The 25,708-nt window shown below is 53.3% G+C and overlaps 1 protein-coding gene across 7 annotated transcripts in view; it reads right to left on the bottom strand.

Moving 5' to 3' along the window:
* The window catches only part of PNPLA6 (patatin like phospholipase domain containing 6), a 62,011-nt gene that overhangs the window by 20,173 nt on the left and 16,130 nt on the right, over window positions 1-25,708 (bottom strand). For all 7 annotated transcript variants that reach the window (XM_063119027.1, XM_063119024.1, XM_063119026.1 and 4 more), the window contains 22 exons: window positions 24,990-25,130; window positions 19,973-20,132; window positions 19,669-19,749; window positions 19,081-19,209; window positions 18,256-18,336; window positions 17,748-17,898; window positions 17,149-17,232; window positions 16,962-17,068; window positions 16,323-16,514; window positions 14,727-14,804; window positions 12,976-13,181; window positions 12,029-12,160; window positions 10,766-10,889; window positions 9,335-9,448; window positions 7,506-7,581; window positions 7,162-7,302; window positions 7,015-7,078; window positions 5,007-5,175; window positions 4,389-4,571; window positions 3,023-3,141; window positions 2,642-2,798; window positions 470-586 (listed from right to left, as the gene is read on the bottom strand). In XM_063119027.1, coding sequence (XP_062975097.1) covers window positions 470-586; window positions 2,642-2,798; window positions 3,023-3,141; window positions 4,389-4,571; window positions 5,007-5,175; window positions 7,015-7,078; window positions 7,162-7,302; window positions 7,506-7,581; window positions 9,335-9,448; window positions 10,766-10,889; window positions 12,029-12,160; window positions 12,976-13,181; window positions 14,727-14,804; window positions 16,323-16,514; window positions 16,962-17,068; window positions 17,149-17,232; window positions 17,748-17,898; window positions 18,256-18,336; window positions 19,081-19,209; window positions 19,669-19,749; window positions 19,973-20,132; window positions 24,990-25,130 — 2,806 coding nt within the window. The remainder of the gene's footprint in view (window positions 1-469; window positions 587-2,641; window positions 2,799-3,022; window positions 3,142-4,388; window positions 4,572-5,006; window positions 5,176-7,014; window positions 7,079-7,161; window positions 7,303-7,505; window positions 7,582-9,334; window positions 9,449-10,765; window positions 10,890-12,028; window positions 12,161-12,975; window positions 13,182-14,726; window positions 14,805-16,322; window positions 16,515-16,961; window positions 17,069-17,148; window positions 17,233-17,747; window positions 17,899-18,255; window positions 18,337-19,080; window positions 19,210-19,668; window positions 19,750-19,972; window positions 20,133-24,989; window positions 25,131-25,708) is intronic.

The following is a 25,708-nucleotide window of genomic DNA, read 5'->3' as shown; positions in this document are numbered from 1 at the left end:
CATATACCCTCAGACCTGGTTCACGTGATTAAACAACTCACTGAGCTGTTTGGGAGCAAGTGATCGTGGTAGTTCCCAACCACTCACTTCCTTCCAGTGCGCTGAACAACCCAGGGTTGCCCCCTACCTGGGTTATTCTTCTCCGTGATGTGCAAACCCGGAACTCTGAGTTGTGGTAGAAACCCAGAGTTAGAACTCATGGTTTGGTCTGGTTCGTTTCTCCCCGAACAACCCAGAATTCCAAGTTCATGTGTCACACTAAGAGAAAACAACCAGAACTCTTAGCAGAATGGGTTCTGCACCACCAGATCCTAAATCCTGCACTTTTGTGGGCCAGTCCAGGCACACGGCCCCTTCATCAGGCATAAAGCAGTCCGGAGCCCAAAAGCGTTAACTGGAGGACACAGGTCACAACTTCAGTGGGAGGTTAACAGATCTTTGCCTTACAGCGGTACGGATGAAAACACACCTCAATCTGCTTGTCTTGGAACACCTTCTGAATGCTGGTGTTGAAGGCAGACCCAGAGAACATGGAGGTGATGGGGTAGGTGAGGTCCAGCACTGTTGCAAACACCGAATTCATGCTCTGTGGAAGGACAGGTGAGCTTTAGACAAGGGACAACAAGCCAAAGATCAAAAAGTTGGCCAAAGAGGCGGTGACTCAACCCCATGAAGTCCACAGTGATGGGCTTCCTTCTTCTCTCCTGACTTCTATTTTGGAATTGGAGAAGAAATTCTGGCAGGCTTAGAGCTCACGGGCGGAACATCCGACCTCTGCTTGCAGAAGGGAGGGGCAGCTTGTGACTCTCAAGACGTTTTGGCTTACGAGTCCCATCAGCCGTAGTCATCACAGCTAACGATGGGAGTCGTAAACCAAATCATCTGGGCAGCCACAAGTTGCCCCCAGGTGGCTTACAGGTAGCCTAAATGGAATCAATGTTGGCAAGAGAGAGCCGGGGGGGGGGAGGGGGCAGGGAGGAAGCCAATTCAAAGTGAAATGTCTAAAATGGAAGATGAGTAAGAGAATATTGATTGTGACATTAGTCTCTATAGCAGTTAAAACAAGTAATGACAACATGCTTCCGCTATGCATTGGATAAGCACGTTTGTTCATTGGGAAATCAATTTCAAATTATTTAGCCAATAATCAGCAAAAGGCTCATTCATCCATGTTTGATCAGGTGGAAAAGACCTGCTTGAACCCCAACAGCCTGGTCCCTTGCCGGCCTGCAGCCACCTCCTTTGTGCCTCATCAAACATTCCCTTGAGTGTTAATATACCTGGATCCTAAAAACATCGATTCCTCAAGTAATCCCGTTGCTTTCATCGGGGGTTCGTTCGAAACTGAGGGTCAGAATGCACTAAGCTCATTTCTTTGGGACACTAACTTAGCGCTTGGCTTTCTGCTGGAACTGTGGCGTTTTGCTGCTATATTTTCACTTCAATTTTTTTTTTAACTATTTATTTATTTATTTATTCATATTGCTTTTGATATTTATTTATTTATTACATTTCTATACCGCCCAATAGCCAGAGCTCTCTGGGTGGTTCACAAAAATTAAAAACATTCAAAGTATAAAACAACAGTTTAAAACCATAATATAAAATACAATATAAAAGCTCAACCAGAGAAAAACAGCAGCAATGCAAAATTACAAATTTAAAACACCGAGTTAAAATTTTTTATAGACTGTTAAAATGCTGGGAGAATAAAAAAGGTTTTCTTCACCTGGCGTCTAAAAGCACATAATGTAGGTGCCAAGCGAACCTCCTTAGGGAGCTCGTTCCACAGCCGGGGTGCCACCGCAGAGAAGGCCCTGCTCCTGGTAGCCACCTGCCTCACTTCCTTTGGCAGGGGCTCACGGAGAAGGACCCCTGAGGATGACCTTAGAGTCCGGGCAGGTACATATGGGAGGAGGCGTTCCTTCAGATACCCTGGCCCCAAGCCGTTTAGGGCTTTAAATGTTAATACCAGCACTTTGTTAGTTTGCCAAAATCCACTTTATTTATTTATTCCCAATTCAACATATTTTATCGTTTACTGTTGTTCCCCGCCTCGATCAAAATGGAGAGGCGGGCAAGAAATAAATTATTATTATTATTATTATTATTATTATTATTATTATTATTATTATTATTTCAACTACATCTTCTAAATTCCTTTTTTTTTTTTTAGGAAAACGAAATGTCACTGGATACACAGATGAATTTCTAGCGAGGAGAGAATCCGTCCCATCTACAATCCAGGCTTTAAATCTAAACCTGCCCGCAATCGATCAAGGCAGGCAATTGCCGCCCGCCGCCCGTCATTCAATGACTTCCGCCCACCTGAGATTCTTCCGTCCAAGCCAGGAGGGGCAAAGGTCACGTGCCCGAGGCACAACACTGCAGGATGAAATGGCTTCAAAGGGCACCAGAGCCTCCCCTCTGAGCTGCCAGAGACTCAGCCTCCTGCAATTCGACAGGCTGACAGTGCAATCGTAGACATGTCTACTCTGAAGCAAGCCCCACTGAGTTCAATGGGGCCTTGCTACCACGTAAGTGCTTTCGGGACTGCAGCCTTCGTGGCCCATCAGCCCTCCTCTCCTGGCTTCCACTTAGGGCCCCCCTTCCTCCTCCCACGGGTTCCAGGACTGCTCACTTTGGCCCACTCTCGGGCTCGCTGCTTCGTGCGCACGGCGCTCCTCTCCTCGGCATGGAGGGCCCCAATGAAGGAGCCAATGGAGGTGCCCCCAATCAGGTCGATAGGGAGGCCAGCTTCCTCCATGGCTTTGATCACGCCGATGTGAGAGCAGCCCCTGCAAGGAAAGGCAGAGCCATGGCCTGAGAAGACCGGCCTCCGAAACGCACAGGCCCAAATGCGGCCTGCTGTCCCTCCAAGCCCCGGCTCTCCAAAAGCAGCGGGGAGCCCCCCTTGCTCCTCTGCCAGGCCAAGAGAACTGGGCTGGGACTCTTGCCCAGGGTCTATAAGGCTGCACGCGGGCCCCGCTGCCACCGGAGTTCCCAGAGTGAGGGCATTTACCTGGCCCCGCCACCACCCAGAACCAAGGCAATGGTGTTGCCGGTGAGAACTCGCGCCAGGCGGGAGAAGTCGCTGTGGCGATCGGCATCCTTCTCAAAGACTTTCTCGTACATCTCTCTCTGTGGCAGGGGAAGGAGAGGGAGGGAGAGAGAGGCAGAGAGAGGGAGAGAGAGAGAGGGTACAAGGCTACCTCTGCCAGCCGTAGAGAAGAGGGACAAGGCAGGGACGGGGCGGATGGTGGATTGCAAATTTGCCTGCTCCAGTATATCAAATTGTCCTCTAAAAAAAAGAAAACCATGATTGGGCTGCCCACCCCAATAACCAGAACAGCTCATCTAACCAGCTCAACCTGACAGAACTTTGCCTGTGTTCCTTCAGACCTTCCCATGAAGGAGACAGATTTGTATTATACTGCTGTGATACAAGTCCAATGTGCGACTGTGTACAGCTCTGGTCACCACACCTAAAAAAGGGTATTATAGAGCTGGAAAAAGGGCAGAAAAGGGCACCTGAAACGATGAAGGGGCTGGGGCCTCTCCCCTAGGAGGGAAGGTGACATCAGCTGGGATTGTTTAGCTTGGGGAAAAAAGGAGGCTGAGGGGAGACATGATGGAGGTGCACAAAATTAGGCACGGTGTGGAAATGTGAAGAGGGAGACATTTTTCTCCCTCTCCCAAAATACTAGAACCTGGAGTCATCCCATGAAGCTGATGGGTGGGAGATCCAGGACAAATAAAAGGAAGGACTTCTTCACACAGCGCCTAGTTAAATGATGGAACTCACTTCCAACAAGATGTAGTGAAGGCCACCAATTTGGGTGGCTTTAAAAGGAGGTTGGATACATTCCTGGAGGCGAAGGCTATCAATGGCTATAAGCCCTGATGGCTGTGTGCTATCTCCAGTATTCGAGGCAGTGAGCCTGTGTGCACCAGTTGCTGGGGAACATGGGCGGGAGGGTGCTGTTGCACCATGTCCTGCTTGTTCATCCCTGGCCGATGGCTGGTGGGCCACTGTGTGAACACAGTGCTGGACTAGATGGACCCTTGGTCTGATCCCGCATCAGGGCTCTTCTGATGTTCTTATGAGATGCGATCCAAAGCAGGGCGGGGGGAGGGGAATGCTGTGGGTCTGGGTGCTACAGGGAGAGCGCCCCAGGAAGCAGGGAAACAGGACAACGGAGGTCTAGCATGGCAGCTCAAGCAGGTGGCCTGTGCAGGGCCTTAGGGTGGAGGGGCGTCCTCCGAAGAATGGGCCATTAAGCATGGCAGGTAAAGGAGAGTGGTGGGACCGAGGCACAGGCGCTTGGGAGGTCAGCGTGAAACCACCCCCACCCACCCACGCACCCCGGCCCAGAGTTGGTTGGTACCAGCTTGTTGGGACTGCGCCGGGAGAAGACCCTACGCCGACACTTGATGTGCAGATGTCCTGAGCACCAGCTGCGCATGTTGAGCCACTCTACGGTGCGGGCAGGACTGGGACCGTCCTCACGGTGCAGGAGGATGAGTTGTTTCAGGGCTCGCACGGCCGTGTTCTCCAGCATCTGCTCTAGCTGGCCAAAGAAAAGAGGAAGAGAGAGGGCGGGGGGGGGGGGACTGAGTCCACTGCCTTTGCTCCCATCACAGCACATCATGCAGGGCTGATGGCCTTCCTTCATGACCATGACAAGGCTTGCCACTGGAGGGGGAAAGGGCAAGGAAAGGGAGCAAGTCTGCAAGAAGCCAACATGGATGAGCCAATAGAAAGGTGTCATTTGAGCCATTCTGGGTCTTGACTGTCTCCATCTAAGTCCAACACAGCAACATGCACACTGGTGGCTCTAGGGGGGGCGGGGGGGGGGGGGCGGCAGCAGCAGGAATGCCATCTGTTCAGCTCCCCCCCCCCCCCGCACCGGAAGAAGCTGCCCTCCCATCCGAGGAGACCCTCCCGGCAGGGAGAGCCCTGTCCTCCCATTGCAGCAGGCCCTGCTCCGTGAGAACCCCTTTACCTCGCCCAGCGTGGGCTCCTGGTCCCCCAGGCCCACAATGAGAATGCAGTCAGCTTGGCGGATGCAGCGCACGGTCCAGGGCGTCAAGGTGTAATCCGTCTGGTACAGCACAATGCGGTGGATGTCCTCTTGCTGCGCCAGCCAACCAGACAGGCGATATTCATGGATGCTGCAGGGCAAAGGCAGGAGCGGCTTCCTTCATGGTTTCCTCACCAGCCGGCACTCGAGGTGGGCGGAGTGCCCTCAAAGGCAGCCCCAGCTCTCCCTCAAGGGAGGCCCTGCAAAGCGCACGACCCGCGGCCCAACCCCCAGGGATTCAGCGCTCAAGGGGCAATCCGCTTTATCACCGGGGGGGGGGATATGTGTGGCCCTCCAGAAGCTGTTGCACACTGCCACTCCCATAATCCCTCACCATGAACTCTGCTGGCCAAGGGCCGATGGGACTTGAAGTCCAGCAACATCTGGAGGGCCAAAAGTGCCCCACCCACCTGCTCTATATTTTAAGCAAACACTTTGCTGAATCTGCAGACAGCACAGACGGCCCCATGGACAGAGGTCGGGGTATGAGAAGGGGTCATCTCTGCCGTGTTCTTGCAGAAGGGCCGCAAGGAAATCAGATTCATAAGAAATGCAACCCACTCTATGTGGGATCACGTGTTACGTGGATGGCAGAAAAATGCTTGCGAGACACGTCCCCAACGTTTAGTGCCCCACGGGGCCCTCTGGCGAGAGAGAAAAGGGCACTTGGAGCCTGTGCACTTTCACTTAGGAAGGCTCAAAATGGCCAGTAGGAGGACTAGAATTTCATCACACTGATTAACTGAGGAACTCCACTGGCTGAGGGTCCACCGGCCGTAGGGCAAAGCCCCGTGACACGGGTGGAATGGATGATGCTGACGACGACGACGACGACAAAATAATAATAATAATAATAATAATAATAATAATAATAATAATACCGTATTTCTTCGATTCTAAGACACACTTTCCCCCCTAAATAAACAGCTCTAAAAATGGGGTGCGTCTTAGAATCGATGGCGTCTTAGAATCGAAGCAGTATGGTAGATGCAAAAAGACTCTCTCCTATTAAAAAAGGGTCTGAAACATCCATTCGCTCTAGCTTTATTGCTTTTAGAAAGCTGAGCAAGCCGGGCTTTTTAAGATTGCTTTGCAGGCTGATTGGGGCCTACAGCGCGCCCCGTGCAGCTCCGGCCCTCGTCAGCCGCGCCGGGAAGACACGCGGCTCCAAGAGTCAGGAGGCTCACCCCCCCCAAGCACCGGGTGTCCCCCCCCCCCAGCTGCCATGCTGGGAACTGCGTGTCCCGCCTGGAACTCCTCACGCCCACGGAAAAACCTGTGCCCGGAGGCTAGAGAAGTGCTGCTCCGCCGAAGCTGCTCTCACGCGGCAGCTCCAGCTCCACTCGTCCCTCTCCTCCTCGTGCAGGCAGGCCTCCAAAAGAGGAAGCTCCTGCAGCCGCCGCGAGCCATGCGAGCGAAGAGGAGCTGGGAGGGTAAGCGCCTGGTTTTTTGCTTACCCCTAAGCCCCTCCCAGCCCAGTGGCCCCCAAACCCAGCTCTTTCTAAGAAATTCTAAGATATTCTAAGAAATTCTACTCATAAAAGATGTTCAAAGAAATTTGTTTTTTCTTCGAATCAAAGCTTTTTTGCCCTGTTGGTGGTACTGAAATTAGTGTGCGCCTTCGAATCGATGGCGTCTTACAATCGAAGAAATACGGTAATTTATGTATTTGTTACCCGCCTCTCCCTCTGGATCGAGGCGGGGTACAACACCACAGGCATGGCAGCAGAAGGCCTCAGGGATGCTGGAGGAAGACTCTGCCAGTGAGAACACACCAGTGAAATAGGGCAGAGACGGGGCAGCGCAGCGGAGGGCAGGGGCCCCTTATGCCATCACCGGCACAACCTTCAATCCATGCCCCCCCGCCCCCCCCCCCCAACAGCAATTATGGCATTTCTGCCTGCAGACCGCCTGCACGCGCACCACCTACCTGTCCAACGCTGAGGCCCCGAGACGAGCCCGGATGATGTCACTGGTGAGCAACAGGGTGGGGCCTGTGAAGCCAGAAGAAAATTGGACATGACTGGAGGAACCCGGGCTGAGCGACGCGAGACGCGAGAGCGCCGGCAGAGCTCACCAATGGCGTTCAGGGCGTGCTTGAGCTCCAGGGTGAAGGCCGCCATGGGCACGTCGTCACACACCGGAAGGACTGCCACCGTGGAGAGGTTACTCGCGGGGTTGGTCAGCTCCGAGCTGGGGGCCATGCCAAGGCCGGAACCTGTAGAGGGACACACAGATGCCAGTGGGGCCGGAAGTGGCTGGCACGGGCGTCCTACGGCTGCAGACGGGACGCTGCACACGCCCCGGCAGCCCCCTCCCCCAAGTCCCACATCAGGGCAGGCCCTGGAGCCGCAATGCAGCGCAGCAGGGGGGCTCTGTCTGTCCGTGGCGTGCGGCCGGAGGTCGGTGCAGCAGCCCTACCTGGGAAAGGGCCACGCAGCTGCTGCAAGTTCCCCAGGATCTTCTGACTCAGTAGATGGATCAGACGGGTGACAACCTGCACGAGGGGCACAAGCCGGTCGGAGCATCCAGGGGACACCAAGAGGCCTTAAAGGTACTACCTGCCTTCCCTATTCTGGCATATGGATCTCAGCCTCTCTTGGCATATCCATGTGGCATTACCCCCACAGTTCTGTCCCCTTGGGTACGCCTGGCTTTGTATGTCTAGTGAGTGCAGAATGGTGGACTGAGTGGTTGTGGCTGATGATGCTGTGAAAGGGGGGAGGAGGAGGAGGAGTACAAATGGGGGGGGGAGTCTAGCACTGGGGGGGTGAGTGGGTTGGATGCTGGGAGTGTTGTCAGTTAGGGTTGTCAGTGGCGTGGAGCGTGAGAGGAGAGGAGATTTTAAGAGACTTAAGATGACTGTTTTCATTAAAACCAGTAGATTAAGCAGGTTAACTTGAATTTGAAGTAACCAAGATCTGTTAAACCAGTGGTTCTCAACCTGCCGAATGCTGCGACCCTTTAATACAGTTCCTCATGTTGTGGTGACCCCCAACCATAAAATTATTTTCGTTGCTACTTCATAACTGTAATTTTGTTACTGTGATGAATCGTAATGTAAATATCTGATATGCAGGATGTATTTTCATTGTTACAAATTGAACATAATTAAAGCGTAGTGATGAATCACAAAAACAATATGTAATTATATATTGTGAAATATTTATTTCTAATTACAAATAAATGAAATTTTGTCTCGGTTCCTAAGACCATCGGAAATATGTGTTTTCCGATGGTCTTAGGCGACCCCTGTGAAAGGGTTGTTCGACCCCCAAAGGGGTCCCGACCCACAGGTTGAGAACCGCTGTGTTAAACAAAAACAAACATTTTATTTTGTTTTGTTACCTCAAACCACGTCTCTGCTTGGCTTGATCACCTGCTCTACAGTGACTATCGTAAACATCTTATATATAACCTTCAGCTTATTGCATACGCAGTAAAAACTTTTCAGATCCCCTCCCATGTGAGGGGAAAGGGTGTGTTTCGCCCTGCCCTCAAGTTGTTGAAGTGGTGGCGCTTGGCTTGAGGAGGGTTTGTGCGCGGCAAGGCCTGGTGTGGGAGGCCTGTGTCGTGACAGGTCTCAGCCTCTCTTGGCATGTCCAGCGAGCGCAAAATCAAGGTGGCTCTGAAATGAGCAGAGGGAATCGGCACTCTGCGGCCACGGTCATAGCTGACCGGAGAGTTTGCAGGCAGAAGAACAAACAGACAGCAACCACTTTGGTTTTAGAATCACAAGATGAGTCAAGTCGTAAAGTGGGGCGTCCCCCTTTTCTGTGGGGCTTTTCAGACAGCCTTCCGCAGCTTGGTGCCCTCCTGAAGCGTTGGACTACAACTCCCATCACTTATCCACTGGGGCGCTGCATGCTGGAGATGTACTTGATTGGGGATTCAGTTATGAGCTGCATTCTTTTTACCTTTATCCTGAGTGTTTATGTCTATTTCTCTAGCTTGTCTAGCTTCTCCAGCTGAGCACATACATCCGCACTACACCGTATATATTACACGCACATAAAGACACACTCCAAATTCTGCTGAAAGAAACCCCGAACTGGATTAACGGGTACAAGTTCGGGACCCATTTGTGCTCCTAACTTTGAGAACTTTAAGTCGACATGCAGAATTTGGTCCTTCTTGAGCGCAACGTTTATTTATTTATTTATTAAACTTCTATACCGCTCCCATAGCCAGGGCTCTCTGGGCGGTTTACAGAACTTCTAAAAATTGAGGTAACGTTTCTGAGCACTTACCTGAGGATAACGCCGCTTAATGTTGTTGAGGGTCCCTTCTGGGAGCTTGGCCAGTTCTGTGTCCCTCACCGCATGGACCGTGGTGGCCCTGGCTTGGCGGGTCAGGGCTTCTACCTGAAGGCACAACAGGTGAGTCCCATTAGGAAGCCCCCATCTCAGGATTCTTAGCACGAAAAGGAGGAGCCCCTCATGTTGGAGGACGTGCCCAGCTCCGAACCAAAGTAACCTGTGCTGAGAGAATGCCAGGTGACAGGTAGCTGCTATGCGAGTTGCTAAGGAAATGTCCGCAAGCCAAGAAATTCTTAAGATAACCGAAATCAAGCAAACGTTCCCTAAGGAAGAGTAAGTAGTTATCTCCTTTAGTTGATGCTTGCCAAAAGAACAGAGAGACTGTATTTCCATGTGCTTTCTTTTCAGCTTGGAATTTCCTGTTAGATGACTGAGAAGATTGTGTATAAACACCTTGCTACCTCCCTTGCGAGGTGGGCACATGCTTTGCAGCCGTTAGCTCCGGTGCCTCTTTATTCTGCCGAATAAACGCTGTTTGACCCACACTTCTCCTCCTCGCCTCCTTGTGTGCTGAATTGGACTTGGTACACCAGGGAACGAGCTATTTTTGCGACACTCAGATGTTAGGGATGTGCAAACCAAAGAATATTTTGGCAATAATTATTTCAGATCCAAGCAAAGAAGAAGAAAGGCTATCTAGGAGGGGGCCACAACTGGGCCAAAGCAGAGATGGTCAGTAGGTGCATGTGTTCAGGATTGAGCCAGAACAAGAGTCTGACCTTGTGGCTTGAGCCCACCTTACAGAAATAAGGGCAGCACTGGCTTTTGAGCTCAAAGAGGCCAACGGGATGGCCAGGAGTTAAGGCCCCCTTGTTCTCCAGCAAACGAGGGGCTACGGAGAGGTCCTCTGGCTAGCCTCCCCGCCGCCCAGTCACCCTCTAGCGACCCACAGGGTCACCACATTGTGTCTAAGAACCTCTTTCACGGCTCAGGAGGGTCTCCGGCATTCCCTGCCAGTCCTGGCGTTGTGCCAGGACTGACTGAGGCCTGCTTTCAGCCACCATCCGGCCAGGCCGGGAAAACAGTTGCGCCTAGTGGCACTTAAACTCTCTGTGTTAGCCAGCAGTCGCTGCTACAAAGAGTCTCTCCAGCTCAGCTCCCAAACGCCCCCGAGAGGCCCGCTGCGCCCCCCCCCCCAAAATCAGGCTGTGCTTGAAAGGAGGGAGCAGTGGGTGGGCAGCCTGGTCCCACTACAGGCCCTGCAAGCCACTAACGGCTCAGCAGGTGGAGCTGGGAGGTGAGAGAGCGCAAGAGGAGCACCTGGGAGCCAAAGCACTCCTCGCTTGTGCCGTGGCCCAGTGCAGCCCTCTCCGGGCACCCTGCCTGGGGCCTCCCCCCCCGCCCCCCCGCCCTACCACTCACCACTCCAATGAGGTCCCCGCGTCCGTACTCCCCAACCAGCTCCTTCTTCCCGTTGCCCTTCTGGATCACGGAGCGCAGCCGCCCGTTCAGCACAATGTAGGTGCAGTCCGACTTGTCACCCTGCCTGTGGGGGGAGGGTGGGAAAGGGGCAGAGGAAGGGAGAAACGCTCTTACCGTGGGCCTGAACCCTTCCCCTGGCCTCTGCTATGGAGCGCGCTTTGATCTTGATATTATGCAAAATGAGTTGGAGGAGGAGGAGGCCATCTTTAAGAAGAAAACCCTCTCAACACAGGATAAAAGCCATACAAAACTAAGCAATACATGAATTCTAAGTTAAAGGAAGCCAGATTCCGGCTGGACATCAGGAAAAACATCCTGACTGTTAGAGCAGTACGACGGTGGAACCAGTTACCTAGGGAGGTGGTGGGCTCTCCCAAACTAGAGGCCTTCAAGAGACAGCTGGACAACCATCTGTCAGGGACGCTTTAGGGTGGATTCCTGCGTTGAGCAGGGGGTTGGACTCGATGGCCTTTTAAGACCCTTCCAACTCTGCTATTCTATGATTCTATGATCAGGAAAAACTTCCTGACTGTTAGAGCAGTACAACAATGGAACCAGTGACCTAGGGAGGTTGTGGGCTCTCCCACACTCGAGGCCTTCAAGAGGCAGCTGGATAACCACCTGTCAGGGATGCTTTAGGGTGGATTCCTGCGTTGAGCAGGGGGTTGGGCTTGATGGCCTTGTAGGCCCCTTCCAACTCTGCTATTCTATGATTCTATGAAATATACAGTAAAATATTACAAAACACAATCAAAACCAATCACACCAATAAAACCTGCAGCCCACGGATTGTGGAGAGCCAGCAAAAACAGGTGGGTGTTCAGAGCCACCACTGAAAGGTCCTCTCCCTTGTACTCGCCACCAGCCTAACAGCCCTGGGCGGCAGGCACCAAGCCATCCACCAAAGCCCTGCGAGCACAGGTATTTGATGGGAGTGCTCTGACCTGGCCTCTGTGGTTCCGCAGGAAGAAGGGGAGCCTTCAGTTTGGGACTGCAGCCACTGCAGCGCCCACCTGAACCACCTTCTCCCAGCTATAGCTAAACAAAGCGACTGGAAGGGCCCAGAATCGCCCCAGATGTGTGTGTAGGGTCCCCACCCAGGTCTACGATGGAGAAGTTAGGACCTTGCCAAAGGAAAGGGGGAAATCCAGGCATCGGGGACGAATAAATAAACAGAAAGGAGAAAACGTTCCCCTCCCTTACCTATAAAGGGCCCGTCCAGCCTCCACGGCCATCCAGTCAATAGCAAAGTCCATCTGACGCACAAAGGGAGACATTCGGGCTGCCACGGTATGAGCGACGCTCAGCACCACGCTCGGCTGTTCTCGCATAATCCTGGAGTGGGGAGGAGCCGGAGGTTAGCGGCAGAGCACCCGCGATGCAGGACGTAGAGGGGGGCCAGGTCAGTCCCCAGTGTCAGGGCCAGGAAGAGACCCTGGGCGGAGGCACGGCCCGTTGGGCTGGACAGTGCTGGGCTTTGGCTCAGTGCAAGGCCCAGTCCATGGGCTCCTTTAATGGCAGCTGCTGGAGACTGGAGAGTTTTCAGGAGAGCAGCTAACGGTGGGAAGCCCTGTGTGTGCAGTGAGGGCCATGTGGCCGCACCAGTTTTAGCCAACCCGGCCAATCTCCTTGTTCTCAAAGAGATTAGCCAGCGCCGTGAAAATGCAAAAAAAAAAAGGGGGAAAAAAGACCTAGTCCAGGGGTTGCTGCCCTGACACTGTTGCCCCCTCCAGCACTAGTCAGTGGCGAGAGGGTTGATGGGAGTTTGCAGCCCAACATCGCCGGGAGGGCTCCAGGTTGGCCACCCCGGCCTAGTTTTTCTGTGGCTGCTTTGCTTGTCAAGAAAGGCGTGGCCTTGATCTTCAGCAGCTCCTCCTAGTGAGGGGGGGGAGAGTGTCCTGTGGCCATGACAGGCCCTCTTCTCCTCTGCAATGGCTGTAATCTGGCCCTTTCCCCCCATTCTGCCTTTGGGGTGCCCCGCCAGACACCCTCCCCCTCAGATCCCAAAGCAGGGGGAAATGGGTGGCCCAGGGTGGGGGAACGCTTTCAAGTCCAAGGGAGGGAGCGGAGGCAGGAGCCTGGGGGCAGGGATGAGGCCCTGCGTGGCAAAGCCGCGCCCGCAAGCCTGCGCATGGGCATCCGTCACCCACTCGTAAAAGTCCGACTTGGAGATCTTGAGGAAAGTGCAGTCCCGGTTGGCCTTGATGGTGAAGATGAGCGGCTCGCCAGTGAGCACGGCCAGTTGGCCCACCATCTCGCCGGGCTGCGTCAGGAAGAGGCAGACGTCTTCGGCCTTGTCGATCATCCGCTGGTAAACGTGCAGGCAGCCCCACAGCACAAAGTGCAGGCTGGCGTCCTGCCGGGAGAGAGCGGCGTGAGCAGGGCTGGCCCCAGGAAGCAGCCTCGCTGCTGGGCCTTACGCCTGGAACGCTCTTCCAGAACATTTGAGAACTACAAGTTCAATCGCAGCTTTTAAAGCTCAGCTAAAAACTTTTCTTTTTCCTAAAGCTTTTAAAACTTGACGTTGTGCGGACTTTATACTGTTAGTTTTACCCTACCCTGTGCCTGTTTGCATTCTCTTCCCCTCCTTATTGTTTTACTATGATTTTATTAGAATGTAAGCCTGTGCGGCAGAGTCTTGCTATTTACTGTTTTACTCTGTACAGCACCATGTACATTGATGGTGCTATATAAATAAATAATAATAATAATAATGGGCGGGGCGGAGAAAAGGGACAAGGAGGGAGCCTGCGGACCTGCGCGGGAGGGAGGGCGGGCGGGCCGGCTGGCAGGGCGCCCTGCGGAGCACGAGGCGCAGCCTCCGACTTCAGCAGGACGCTAGGAACGGCCATCGTTAGGATGGCGCTGAGCGCTACGCATGTTCCTCGCTCTTAAAATCTGAAGCCACATGGGCAGTTTTCGCTGAAGGCTTTGGACACTCAAGAGTTGCCGTTTTGATGAGAGCAGGAAATGCTTTTGGAGCCAGCATGCATTTCATCCCCTTTCTCCAGTTTCCAGTTCTCATGCCTTGTCCTGACAGATTTATTGCCCTTCCTTTCCAGTTCCTGATCAACTCGGCCAGATTCTCAGCAAGGAGCTGTGTTTTACATTTCAGCAAAACCCAGAACTATGCGTTTTGGAGGGAAACCTCCAACAAATTGAACAACAACAACAACAATAATTATGCAATGGAATATACGCAAACATTCAGCCTATTCACAATACTTGCTAATTGCTGCACTTGGTTTTTCTGGTGAAAAGGTCTGAGTTGCACCGGGAACTAGATGTGGAATTCATTGGTTTTACAACTTCAGGTCCCTGCAGTTAGGAACTGGAGCAATAACTATAACAGGAGCTGAAATCCGGAGGGGCAGCAGGAGCCTGAAAATCCTTCTTTGTGTCTTAAGTTTAATCTGCCTGCCTGTGGTTACACAGCATTGTTATTATTATTATTATTTATTTATATAGCACCATCAATGTTGCATCCATGGGTAGGACAATTGCTTCTTGTCCTGCCCATGGATGCAAAAAAGAGTCAGGAGAAGATCAAGGCTCTACAAGGCAAAGCGTATAAAGAGAGGCAGAAGGAACTGGAGGGGGTGGAGAAAAGAAGTGGGGGTGGGGGGGGAGGGAGGGAGGATTTACTGAGTCCCCCCCCCCTCTTTTATAGAACCCATCCATCAAGCCCGGCACCCAGCACAGGCAGCCGTTTTGTGTAAACAAACTCCACATTTCCCACATCTTCCCTGATTGTGCATTGTTCATTTGAGTTTGCTCACTGCGTTGTGTGATTTCTTTCTTTCTTTAATATTGGGAGGAGGGAGGCTGCCTCCCGTGGTCGCTTCCCCTTTCCTCTGGGCCAGGCAATGTCCTTAATGTGCGTGCCATCCATAATACTTGCCTGATCTCCTTGACGGGCTATCACTGTCCCAGCCTTCGCATGGTGGAGCAACACCCGGTTGTTCAGCAAGGAGGGATCCTGTGGAGAGAGAAGGAGGGTGGCAATGGATGTCCCATGCAGCTGGCAATGGATGTCCCATCTAGGCCAAGTCCTGCAATAGGAGCCGAGGTTCCTCAGACCCGGCAGGCCAGCTAATGGTCCTACGGCACACCCAAGTTCTCAGCATGTCAGGGTCAACATGGAGGCCCAGTGGGGCCCAGGTCCTCCTGCAGAAGGACGATTCTGAGCTCAGGTGGAGAGAGCAAGGAGGAAAAGGACCTGCTGGGCGAGATGAAGAAGCCGGGAGTCTGAGAAGTCCTTGGTCTGATCACTGCACTGAGCTTGCCTGCCCCAAGTACAGCAAACATATGAAACTGCGCTAATCTGGAACTAGGTTCACCTCCAAGATCCTGGGGGCTGCAGCTCTCTCTCAAAGTGCTGAGACTCAACCCCTCCCACAGCTCCATCACAAGACTCCAGGGTTCTGAAACTGAAGCAACCGGAGCTGCCCCAAACGTATGTTACGTACTGGGGGACGGGACAGTGCGTTGGTGTCCAGAGCACCTGTGGCAGTCCCACGGATGGAACTGACCCCTGGTCTGGGAGATGTTGGTTAGCCCATTATACCAGCATGTGGAAGGTTTGCATGGCAGTGACATGCAGAGATGCCCTCCAAGTGAACCGCCCAGAGAGCTTCTGCTATTGGGCAGTATAAAAATGTAAATAATAATAATAATAATAATAATGTGAACAACAACACCCCCCGCCCCGGACCCCCCTGGCCATTCACATGGAGAGCCCACACAAGGATCTGCAGTGTGGGAGCACATGATCCTCATGCGATTCCTCTCTCTACTATACGTTCCCCAACCAATGTGGAGGCAGCATCTAGCAGCAGCGTTTTCCAGCTGCCGCCACGTGGCTGGGCGTCATGTGGAAACTGGCCCAAAGTTAGCTTTGGGCAGGTAACTTTCTTGTGGCCGCAGGTATTCTCATATGGAAAATGGGAATAACAGTGACCAGGACCCTTGCGAGGACGAACCCTGTGAATACAGCACAATGAGCGCTGGAACCATCTGGAAAGATTTGGGGCCCTGGCAGTGGAAGCGGCTCGGAAGCAATTTAAACTTTAAACACGCTGAGCAGGCCCTCCCTCAGCCCAGCTAAAGGGCCGCCGTTGTCTGAGCAAGCAAAGAGGCGGTGGAGAAGCCCCAGCGTCAAGAGAGAGGGAATGTGGCCTGGCTGCCCCTCTTCCTCCTGCCCCGAACAAGCCAGGCAGCAGCAGGGCTCAGCCCTTCTCTGCCCACGGACGGACAGTTCGGATCCTGCTCGGACCACGGTCGGTTCCGTTCCAAACCCAACTCAGAGCGAAATGCGTATGTGTGTGTGGAGTGTGTGTGTGGAGTGTGTGTGGAGTGTGTGTTGTGCGTGTGTTGTGTGTGTGTGTGGAGTGTGTGTTGTGTGTATGTGTGTGTTTTGTGTGTGTGTGTGTGTGGAGTGTTGTGTGTGTGGTGTGTGTGTGTAGTACGTGTGTGTTTCTGCACAGGAAGCCTCTACCTCGATCTTCATGAGCTTGACCAGCTCCCGCTTGGCAGCCTCGAAGATGGCGCTCGTCTGGCGGCCTTGGTACGGCCCGAAAGGGCAGTTGCCGGTGGCGGAGTCATCCTCGCAGTAGTTGTAGTGGTAGATCCCAGGCGGCTGCTCCTCCACCGTCACAGACTTCCGCTCCCGGGGCTCGTGGGAGGTGGACTGTCAAGGAAGGGGGCAGCGGGAGAGAAGCTCAGGGGAGGCAGCAGGGGCAGCGGCCCAGCTGCAGCACGGCCTCCTCCTCCCCCGCCTCCTCCTCCTCCTCCTCCTCCCCCGCCTCCTCCTCCGTCTCCTCCTCCTCCTCCCCCTCCTCCTCCTCTTCCTCCTCCTCCTCTTTCTCCTCCTCCCCCGTCTCCTCCTCCTCCTCTTCCTCCTCCTCCTCCGTCTCCTCCTCCTCCTCCGCCGCCTCCTCCTCCTCTTCCTCCTCCTCCTCCTCCTCCCAGGCAGTCTCCGCCCAAGTGGAGCACCCTATCACCCTCTAGCCCAGCAAAGGACGCTTGACAGAGGGCCTTTGCCCAGACGCCCCCCTCCGGCAGCCAGCCTCCCTCCCTCCCTCCCTCCCTCCCCCCCCCCCCCCCAGCAGCAGCCCACTCGGCGGCCCAGACCTACCCGGGCGAAGCCGTCTAACGAGGCAGAGCTGTCTTCCTGAAGGGACACTGAGATGCGGCCCCGTTCGTAGGCCATGTCGAAATCCGACCGGGGGCCCTTCTGGATGCCTGGGTGAGAGAGGAGCAGTGAACCGCAGCGCCCCGGCCCTCGGACGCTGCAGGGCCACGGGAAGGGCAAAGGGGGGTACCTGAGATGTCCACCGGCATGGAGATGCAGCGGCTCAACAGCGGGGCAGTGGGCGGCTCCAGCACACCTGGCTTCAGCGGGTCACCTGCAAGAGTAGGACGCCGTCACTCGCCAGGCACAGTAAGCCCGTGGGCCCCTGAGCCCCACGATCCAGGAGCACAAGTTTGCCCTCAGGGCCGGCTCCCCCCCCCATCCCAGGCACTGGCGATCCCTCCATCTGGGGACGAGGGTAGGCTTCTCCCCCCCTGCACACGCCCCCAGCCCTAATTGTGTCTCCAAGAACAGCCCTGATCCCCTTCCCAAGGAATGAAGGGCTGCATCCACTCCCCAGGAACGCCGCGGGAGGTGAGCACTAGGCCGTAGGCGGCATGCGGCCGGGGCCCCAGCTTCTGGCCAATCCTCAGCCCCAGTGATGGCGAGGGTGGGTGGGTGTTCACAGAAGGCCTGACTGAGCAAAGGAGGCACAGGGGAGGAAGGCGGAGTGGGGGGTTTGAGACATTTTGTAGCTGGGCCTGAGGAGCAGGGCTACGTCCTGCAGAAGCAGAGAAGCCCCCCGCCCCTGCCCCCCCGCCCTTGACAACCCAGCTGGGATGCGCTCACCCTGGTCCCTCGTCGAAGCCTCCGGCTGCCTTCCGGCACTATCCTTGGCGTCCTCGACGGAGGAGGCGCTGATGACGCGCTTGCTGTGGCGGACGGGGCTGGCGCGGGAGGGGTGGCTCGACTGGGGGAAAAGGCGCAGGGGCTGCATCTCCTGGGGAGGGGAAGCAGGCTCGTGTCCATCGCGCAAGGGGGGGCGCCCGGCCAAGCGCCTTCGGGCTTTGAAATCCCAGCCTCTCGAACCCCAAAGCCTGCCCCGACCTGGTGCCTTCCAGATATGTTAGGCTGTAAAGCCCATCATCCCCAGCCAGCATGGGAATGATGGGAGTTGCTGCCCAACACATCTGGGAAAGCACCAGGTTGGGGCAGGCTGCCCTGGGCCTTGACCAAAGCTGAGGAGTTTGCATTCTGCACATGCTCAGAGACCACTGACTGTTACATCCCACATTCTAGAGAGAGAGTGTGGTGGTCAGGAGTGGGGGGGTGGGACAGGCTGTGGCTGGTAACTCACGTGGCTGAAAAGTTCGTTGGTCAGGCCAAGGTAGTTGTGCAGGGCCAAGAAGGTGACTCTCTGCAGTCGCACCATGATGATCTGGAATTGGAAGCAGGCCGGTCAGAGCAGCACCACTGAAGCAAGTCCCCCAGGAGCGGCCAGACCTGGCCACGGTGGGGCACGAGCCGTTTGGGGGCACTGCTGGGACCCCAGGAAGCGCTTCACCCTAGCCAGGGAGAGGCCCCTGCCATTCCCTAGCCAGGGAGAGGCCCCTGCCATTCGGCTCCCACCTCTTGTCCCCAGCGAGCACACGGCAGCAGCCGCCCCAGCACAGCGACCGGCTTTGCTCTCAGCCGGAGGGCCACTTCAGTCAGATAGCAGCGTTCTTGATTCAACCATTTTTATGATTGCATTTGTTTCTCGCCTTTTCTCCTCTAAGGAACCCAAGGCAGGGTACATGACCTTCCTCCTCCCCCGCTCCATTTTTATCCTCACAACAACAACCCTGTGAGGTGGGTTGGGCTGAGAGTCTGTGACTGGCCAAAAGTCACCCAGGGGGTTTCCAGGGCCGAGTGGGGACTGGAACCCGGATCTCCCGACTCCCAGTCCGACACTTTAGCCACTACGCCACGCTGGCTCTCAGCGTGTATCCTTCGTGCTAAGGAGTCGAGGGCTCCTTAGCACACACACCATCTTTAGGGATCCTGCAAGCAAGCGTCCCCCCACAGGGAGGCCAATTTACACACGAAGAGGTGAACACAGGAAGGAGGTGGGAGGGGAAGGGAGAGAAAGGCTGTTTTGGGAAACTCAAGATCGGGGCAAGATCAGCAGGCACTCACTCACCTGCACCACACGGACAAGGCTCTCGGGGTACTTCTCAAAGACGGCAGAGAAGGCCTCCACTGGCAGGCGCAGCACCGTGGAGTCCTCAGCCACGCGGGCAGACACTGTCCGGTATGGCCGCTGGTGACCCTGTTGGAAAGCCACGCGTGTGAGATCTATCGCGATCTACAGAGCCCCACGATCCCCACAGGCAGAATATTCGGAGGGGAGGGCAGAGGCACTCACCCACCACACCAGGTGCCCCATTCTCAGTTCAACCCACTGCCATTCCACAGGGCCCATCTTCCCAGACAACCAGCCCTTTGCCTATGGCCAGGAGCCAACCACTCAACCCTTCTGCTTCAGCAGTGGTGGCTTGGCTGATGCTAGCCCAGGGACTGGCCTCCATTTCAAGCCCCATCCACTAGGAGAAGCCCAAGAAGGAGTCGTGAAGATGGGTGAAGGGACAGCAAGACCGCAGTGGGCGGGCCGGGTCAGGCTGCACCTGCTTAACAGCCAGGGAAGCGGGAATGGCAGAGGTGCGGGGCGCTTGAGGAGGAGAAGAGGGGTTGGGACAGACGCCTCCTGACTGTGGGGACAGGATCCTACCGTGATGACATCCAGGATGCTGAGAAGACTGTGCACGCTGTCTCCCGGGAACACCTCCTTCACGAGGGTCTCTTTCCCGTCCTGGATCACACACACACCAACGCTTGTGAGAAGCCGGCCAGGGCCAGAGCCTGCCCTCAGGTCCTTCCCCGCCCCACGGCCAGCCTTTCAGCGCCCTCCAAGTCCCAATGAAACACGCAGCAGGGCCCGGTGGACTTGCCCAGACGTGTTCACGTCAGTGGCCCTGGCTGGGAGGAGGTTGCCCTGTCCAGTGCGGATGCCCCACTGAGCAATTGCTCCTCACCTGTTCAGACAGGAAGAGCTCCAGTTTCCCATCCTGGACCACGTAGATGCTGGTGTCAGGCTGGCCTGGGCGGAAGACGTATTCGCCTTGCTGATGCTGTTGGAAGGTCATGTGCTTGCACAGCTCCAGGAACAAGGGCTTCTCAAAGTGGCCCAGCACCCTGCATGGAGTGTGAGGGCCCCATCACCACAACGCCACAGCACCCCATCATGCCAACCTGACTGCAGCCGCACATCAGTAGGAACGCCAGAGAGATGGGCAGAGGCCTTCTGTCATGTGTCACCAGCATCTCTCTTGGCCATCCCTCCATCAAAAGACAAATTCATTGCTCTGCACTGAACTACACGTTCAATCGCAGTTTTTAAAGCTCAGCTAGAAACTTTTCTTTTTTCTAAAGCTTTTAAAACTTGATTCTGATCTGACTTTTATACTGTTAGTTTTTACTCTACCCTGTGCCTGTTTGGTGCATTCTCTTCCCCTTCTAATTGTTTTATGATGGTTTTATTAGAATGTAAGCCTCTGCGGCAGGCTTTTGCTATTTTATTGTTTTACTCTGTACAGCACCATGTACACTGATGGTGCTATATAAATAAATAAATAAATAAATAATAAATAATAATAATAATAATCTGCTGCAGACAACTTTGGGGACTATTGGATTAAAAAGCAGGACATAAATCTTTATAATTAAACAAACATCCGTCCTGCAGTCTTCAGGTGTCTGTGGTCTTCCTAACACATTTTATTTGAATTGTTCTAGTATAGCAGCATCTGTAAAAAGCTAATAAAGGCTTTATAAACAAAGCCTTTCAGTATTGCATACAAACTAGCAAGCTAAGTCATGATACTGATCCCAAATGCCGGCCCACGCTCAAGTCTAAACTAGACAGGATCCCCCATGGGCATGTACATTGGCAAACCCTCCTGTCTCTTCCTCTCTGACATCAATTTATGCCAAGGAAATGGAAGTCTGAGAAACATGTTTACTTTAATTGGGATCTACATATGAATGAAGTTTGACTCCCAAGATAATTAGCTTTAATATCCACATAACCCTAACAACGGTGGCCAGAATTTGCTTGAGAAAGCACATGCAGTCACTTCTTTAACCCGGAAGAAAATGATCTTTAAAATACAGAGGAGAGAAGAAGCCCTTTGGACTTGGATACTTGAAGCCCTCTGACTGTGTGCGATGTCCGGTGATACGCCGACAGCACAATTCTAAGCAAATACGGGATGCCTCCGTTACTAGCCAATAACTCATTAGAGTCAGTTAAGTTCATGCCTTCTTTTCGTTCATCATTCCTTCTATTTCCAACGCTCAGAGAGGAGAGCTGTCACGTATGTAGCCAAAAACAGCCCCACCCATGAACAAGAGGCAGGTATTAGCAAGATCAGGGGAATCCCAAGGTTTGTGGAAGTACAAAACATCTTTAGGCAGGGGGCATTCCTCGAAAAGCTCAGCAAGGACTGAGCGTGCTACAGAATAACACTGGCTGACTGTCTGGGAGAGAGAAATGGAACATGTGGGGGAGGAACAGAATGAAGGGTCCTCAGCAGAAACACGCCACAATGCAACATTTTGTTGCAGTTCCCCCCCGCCCCCTTAAGTTATCTGTTGTTTTAAACTATTTCAAAATATGCCTCTTTGGGAAATTCAGGCTCAGCCTGAGGTATAGATTAGTGGCAGAGCACATGAGTGGAAGAAGAAGTTCCTTAAAAAGTTCTCTGGCATGTCCTGACTTAAAATCTTGGAGAACCACTTCCAATCAGCATAGGTGGGGTATGGGTGCCCCCCCCCCATAGTCATGGACAGCCAATGGGGAGGGTTGATTGGAGTTGCTGGCCAACAGCATCTGGAGGGCCACACGTTCCCCACCCTTGATGTGCAGTGTCAGGACAAGGCAGTTCCCTCTTATGTTGCTATGTAACCTCTCAAGCCCCGCTGAAAGAGCTGCGTTACTGTTCTCCCATGTTCCAGGGCATTGGAGGGTGAAGAGCATGCTCTCACCCAGGAACAGAGGGCTGACTGGGGCCACAGCTAGACCTAAGGTTTATCCTGGGATCACAGAATCATAGAACAGCAGAGTTGGAAGGGGCCTACAAGGCCATCGCATCCAACCCCCTGCTCAATGCAGGAATCCACCCTAAAGCATCCCTGACAGGTGGTTGTCCAGCTGCCTCTTGAAGGCCTCTAGTGTGGGAGAGCCCACCTCCTCCCTAGGTCACTGGTCCCATTGTCGTACTGCTCTAACAGTCAGGAAGTTTTCCCTGATGTACAGCTGGAATCTGGCTTCCTTTAACTTGAGCCCGTTATTCCGTGTCCTGCACTTTGGGAGGTTCGAGATCCTGGAGGATCAAGGATCATCCGGGGTTCGCCCCTGCCTGAGCACTGGATCCCCTGTGTGTCACCTAGATGAACAGGTTTGAACCCTGGACGATCCAGGGATAAACCTTAGGTCTAGCTATGGCCTGGGCTTTTTTTCATTGGACTCCAATCCCTAGCTGGCTTTAGGTTCTAAGAGAAAGAGAATTGTCATGTGGGGGGTGGCTATGCCACGGAATCTAAGACTAGCTCCGTAATCCAAGCTTGCTAGACTCTTAGTTTTGTTCACCCCTCCAGGGCAAACCCAATTTTGGGCGGAAGGAGTGCAGGCACTCAGAACAGTGCATTTGCGGGCACTCACTGCTCTCTTTAATGCATCCACACTCCCTTTCCCAGCCCGAAAGGGGCCCTGCAGTCAGGTCAATAACTTTAAAATGTCTTGAGGCACTTTAAAAACGAGTAAATTTATTCTGGCAGAAGCTTTCATAGACTATAGGCCACTTCATCAGATGTAGGGAGTGTTACCAAGAGTTTCAGGCATGTACATACAATGTACATGGTGGGGCTGAGGGAAAGAATTGTAAACATTCAGATCAGAAGGAAGTGAAACGCGGAAAGTGGAGTGATCATCGCTGGCAGTACTTTACGTATTTGATTTTCTTCTGGTCTCGCTGGTTAAAATTCTCTCCTCTTCCTGCCCCCCCGCCCCCATTTCAATACGTGCTTGAAATTCTCTATAACACTCCATATATCTGATGACCCAGAGGACCTTTTCCTCTGCCGCCCCCAGACTGTGGAATGACCTGCCAGAGGAGTTTCGTCAACTTAACAGACGAATCCAAGGCTGGAGTTAAAATCGCAGGAAGAAACATTAACAATCTCAGATATGCAGATGACACCACTTTGATGGCTGAAAGCGAGGAGGAGCTGAGGAGAAAACATGGAGGCAGTGACAGACTTTGTATTCCTGGGTGCAAAGATTACTGCAGACGCTGACTGCAGCCAGGAAATCAGAAGACGTTGACTTCTTGGGAGGAGAGCAATGACAAATCTTGATAAAATAGTTAAGAGCAGAGACACCACACTGACAACAAAGGTCCGCATAGTTAAAGCAATGGTATTCCCCGTAGGAACCTGTGGCCGCGAGAGCTGGACCATAAGGAAGGCTGAGCGAAGGAAGATAGATGCTTTTGAACTGTGGAGTTGGAGGAAAATTCTGAGAATGCCTTGGACTGCAAGAAGATCCAACCAGTCCATACTCCAGGAAATAAAGCCAGACTGCTCACTTGAGGGAATGGTGTTAAAGGCAAAACTGAAGTACTTTGGCCACATAATGAGAAGACAGGATACCCTGGAGAAGAGGCTGATGCTAGGGAAAGTGGAAGGCGAAAGGAAGAGGGGCCGACCAAGGGCAAGATGGAGGGATGATATTCTGGAGGTGATGGACTGAACCTTGGGGGAGCTGGGGGTGGCGACGGCCGACAGAAAGCTCTGGCGTGGGCTGGTCCATGAAGTCACGAAGAGTCGGAAGCGACTGAACAAATAAACAACAACAAAATGAAGACTGAACTCTTCTGGCAGGCCTACCCATTTTAAGATGCCTTTTAATAATGTGCTGCTTTTAATGATGTATTAGTTTTGAATGTTTTAATTATATGTATTTTGTGGTATTTGTGTTGTACCCTGTCTCAATCCAGAGGGAGAGGAGAGTAACTACGATGATGATGATGATGATGATGATGATGATGATGTGGGCTATAGCCCACGAGCTTCTGCCAGAATAAATCTGTTCATCCTTAAGGTGCCACAAGACTCTTTGTTTTCATTGTGATAGACTACCATAGCAAACTCTACAGAAACTTTAAAATGTTAATTAAAAAAAAAATCAGTCCTGTCACTGGATTCCCCAAGGGGTAGAAGAAATGGGAACAGCAGCCCACAACGCCCCACGGTGATCACACTGCAAGAATCTACACTGTCTGCGTTCACGCAACAAACTAAGCCACCCGGTGTGGGTTGGTGCTGAACCGTGAGCTAAGTGTGTTGTCCGAACGCAATGCATTTTCCGCAAGGTGAGTTATCGTGGTGGCTGAACACAGAGTGTTTTCCGTAGGGCCGCTTGTTAACCACGAAGTGTGGCTTGTTGACGGCTCTCAACAACCCAACAACAAGCTATGGGTTCTCAAGGTCACTTGCTCGAAAAAAAATAAACCACACTGCACGGTTAACAAGCCCCCCTGTGGAAAACACGCTGCGTCCTCAGACAATACAATAACCCGGGGTGGGTTAGTGGGTTGTGTGGAGTTGGCCAAGGGGGAGCAGCCTGGTAGTAGCAAACAGCATCACATATGAGCAGTAGCAGAGTGGGAAACGTTTCAGCAAGGACTGGGAAATTGCCTCCCTCTAGCTCAGCCTTCCTCAACCGGGGCGCTCCAGATGAGTTGGACTGCATCTCCCAGAATGCCACGGCATTCTGGGAGTTGTAGTCCAACACATCTGGAGCGCCCCAGGTTGAAGAAGGCTGGCTAGCTGGAGCCAGCCCTGGTAACGGCATTATCCTCTTGAGAAGAGATTGGATCCTGCAAACAGGAGCCCTGTCTTGTGCTGCCACCAAGGCCCGCCCTGCAGCCTCCATTCACTTCCGCCCAAGCCCCCAACCGGAGCGGATGTGTGCCTGCAGCCCCTACTCACCGCACATTCTTCAGCATGTAGAGCACCTCTGAAGGGAGGTGGGAGTTGGCCACATCAAACTCTGTGAGATCGGCCTCTAGGACCGAGGGGGGCGGCTCCTTCAGCTGGAGGGTCGGCAGCTCTTTCTTGATCCGCAGGATCCTGAGCACAGGGAGAAACGGCTGAGATTCCTCTGCAGGCAGCAGGTCAGCCAACTTCCTTGCGAGGAAGGGGAGATCCCCAGACCTGAGAGGGGCCAGCCCCTGTGCTAAACCTGATGTGTTCTTCCCTTCAACGTGGAGGGAAGATGGGTGCATTGCCTGCTTGCTTGGGAAGAGGAGGAGGAGGAGGTCCAGGAGGCTTGTGCCCCCTGCTTATCTCCCTGGCCTGAAAGTGACACCCACGTCTCACTCACACACACACACGCACACACACACGCCTTAAACCTCTATTTCCTCTCCAAACCGCTAAGCTCCCACGATTGCCACAGGTCCACTATGGCGGTTCCTGGGTAAGCAATATGCATATTTTAAGACTTAAGATAAACCGTCTCCCTTTTTGAAATAAACTTTCATTTTTGTTAGCGAACTGGAACAGATTCAGAGGAATGTCCAAAGAACTGCCTTGCGTGTGTGTGTGGAGAGAGAGGAAGAGGAAGAGGCAGAGAGAAATATAGTTGCATGTTTCACTTATTTAATAGAAAGAAGACGGAACAATCCTGACTTACTTTGTCCACTAAG

The sequence above is a fragment of the Elgaria multicarinata genome, chromosome 3 (genome assembly GCF_023053635.1).
Source record: "Elgaria multicarinata webbii isolate HBS135686 ecotype San Diego chromosome 3, rElgMul1.1.pri, whole genome shotgun sequence".
Taxonomy (NCBI): Eukaryota; Metazoa; Chordata; class Lepidosauria; order Squamata; family Anguidae; genus Elgaria; species Elgaria multicarinata.
Note: the sequence above shows the minus strand (reverse complement) of the source record. Positions and strands in the feature narration are given on the sequence as shown.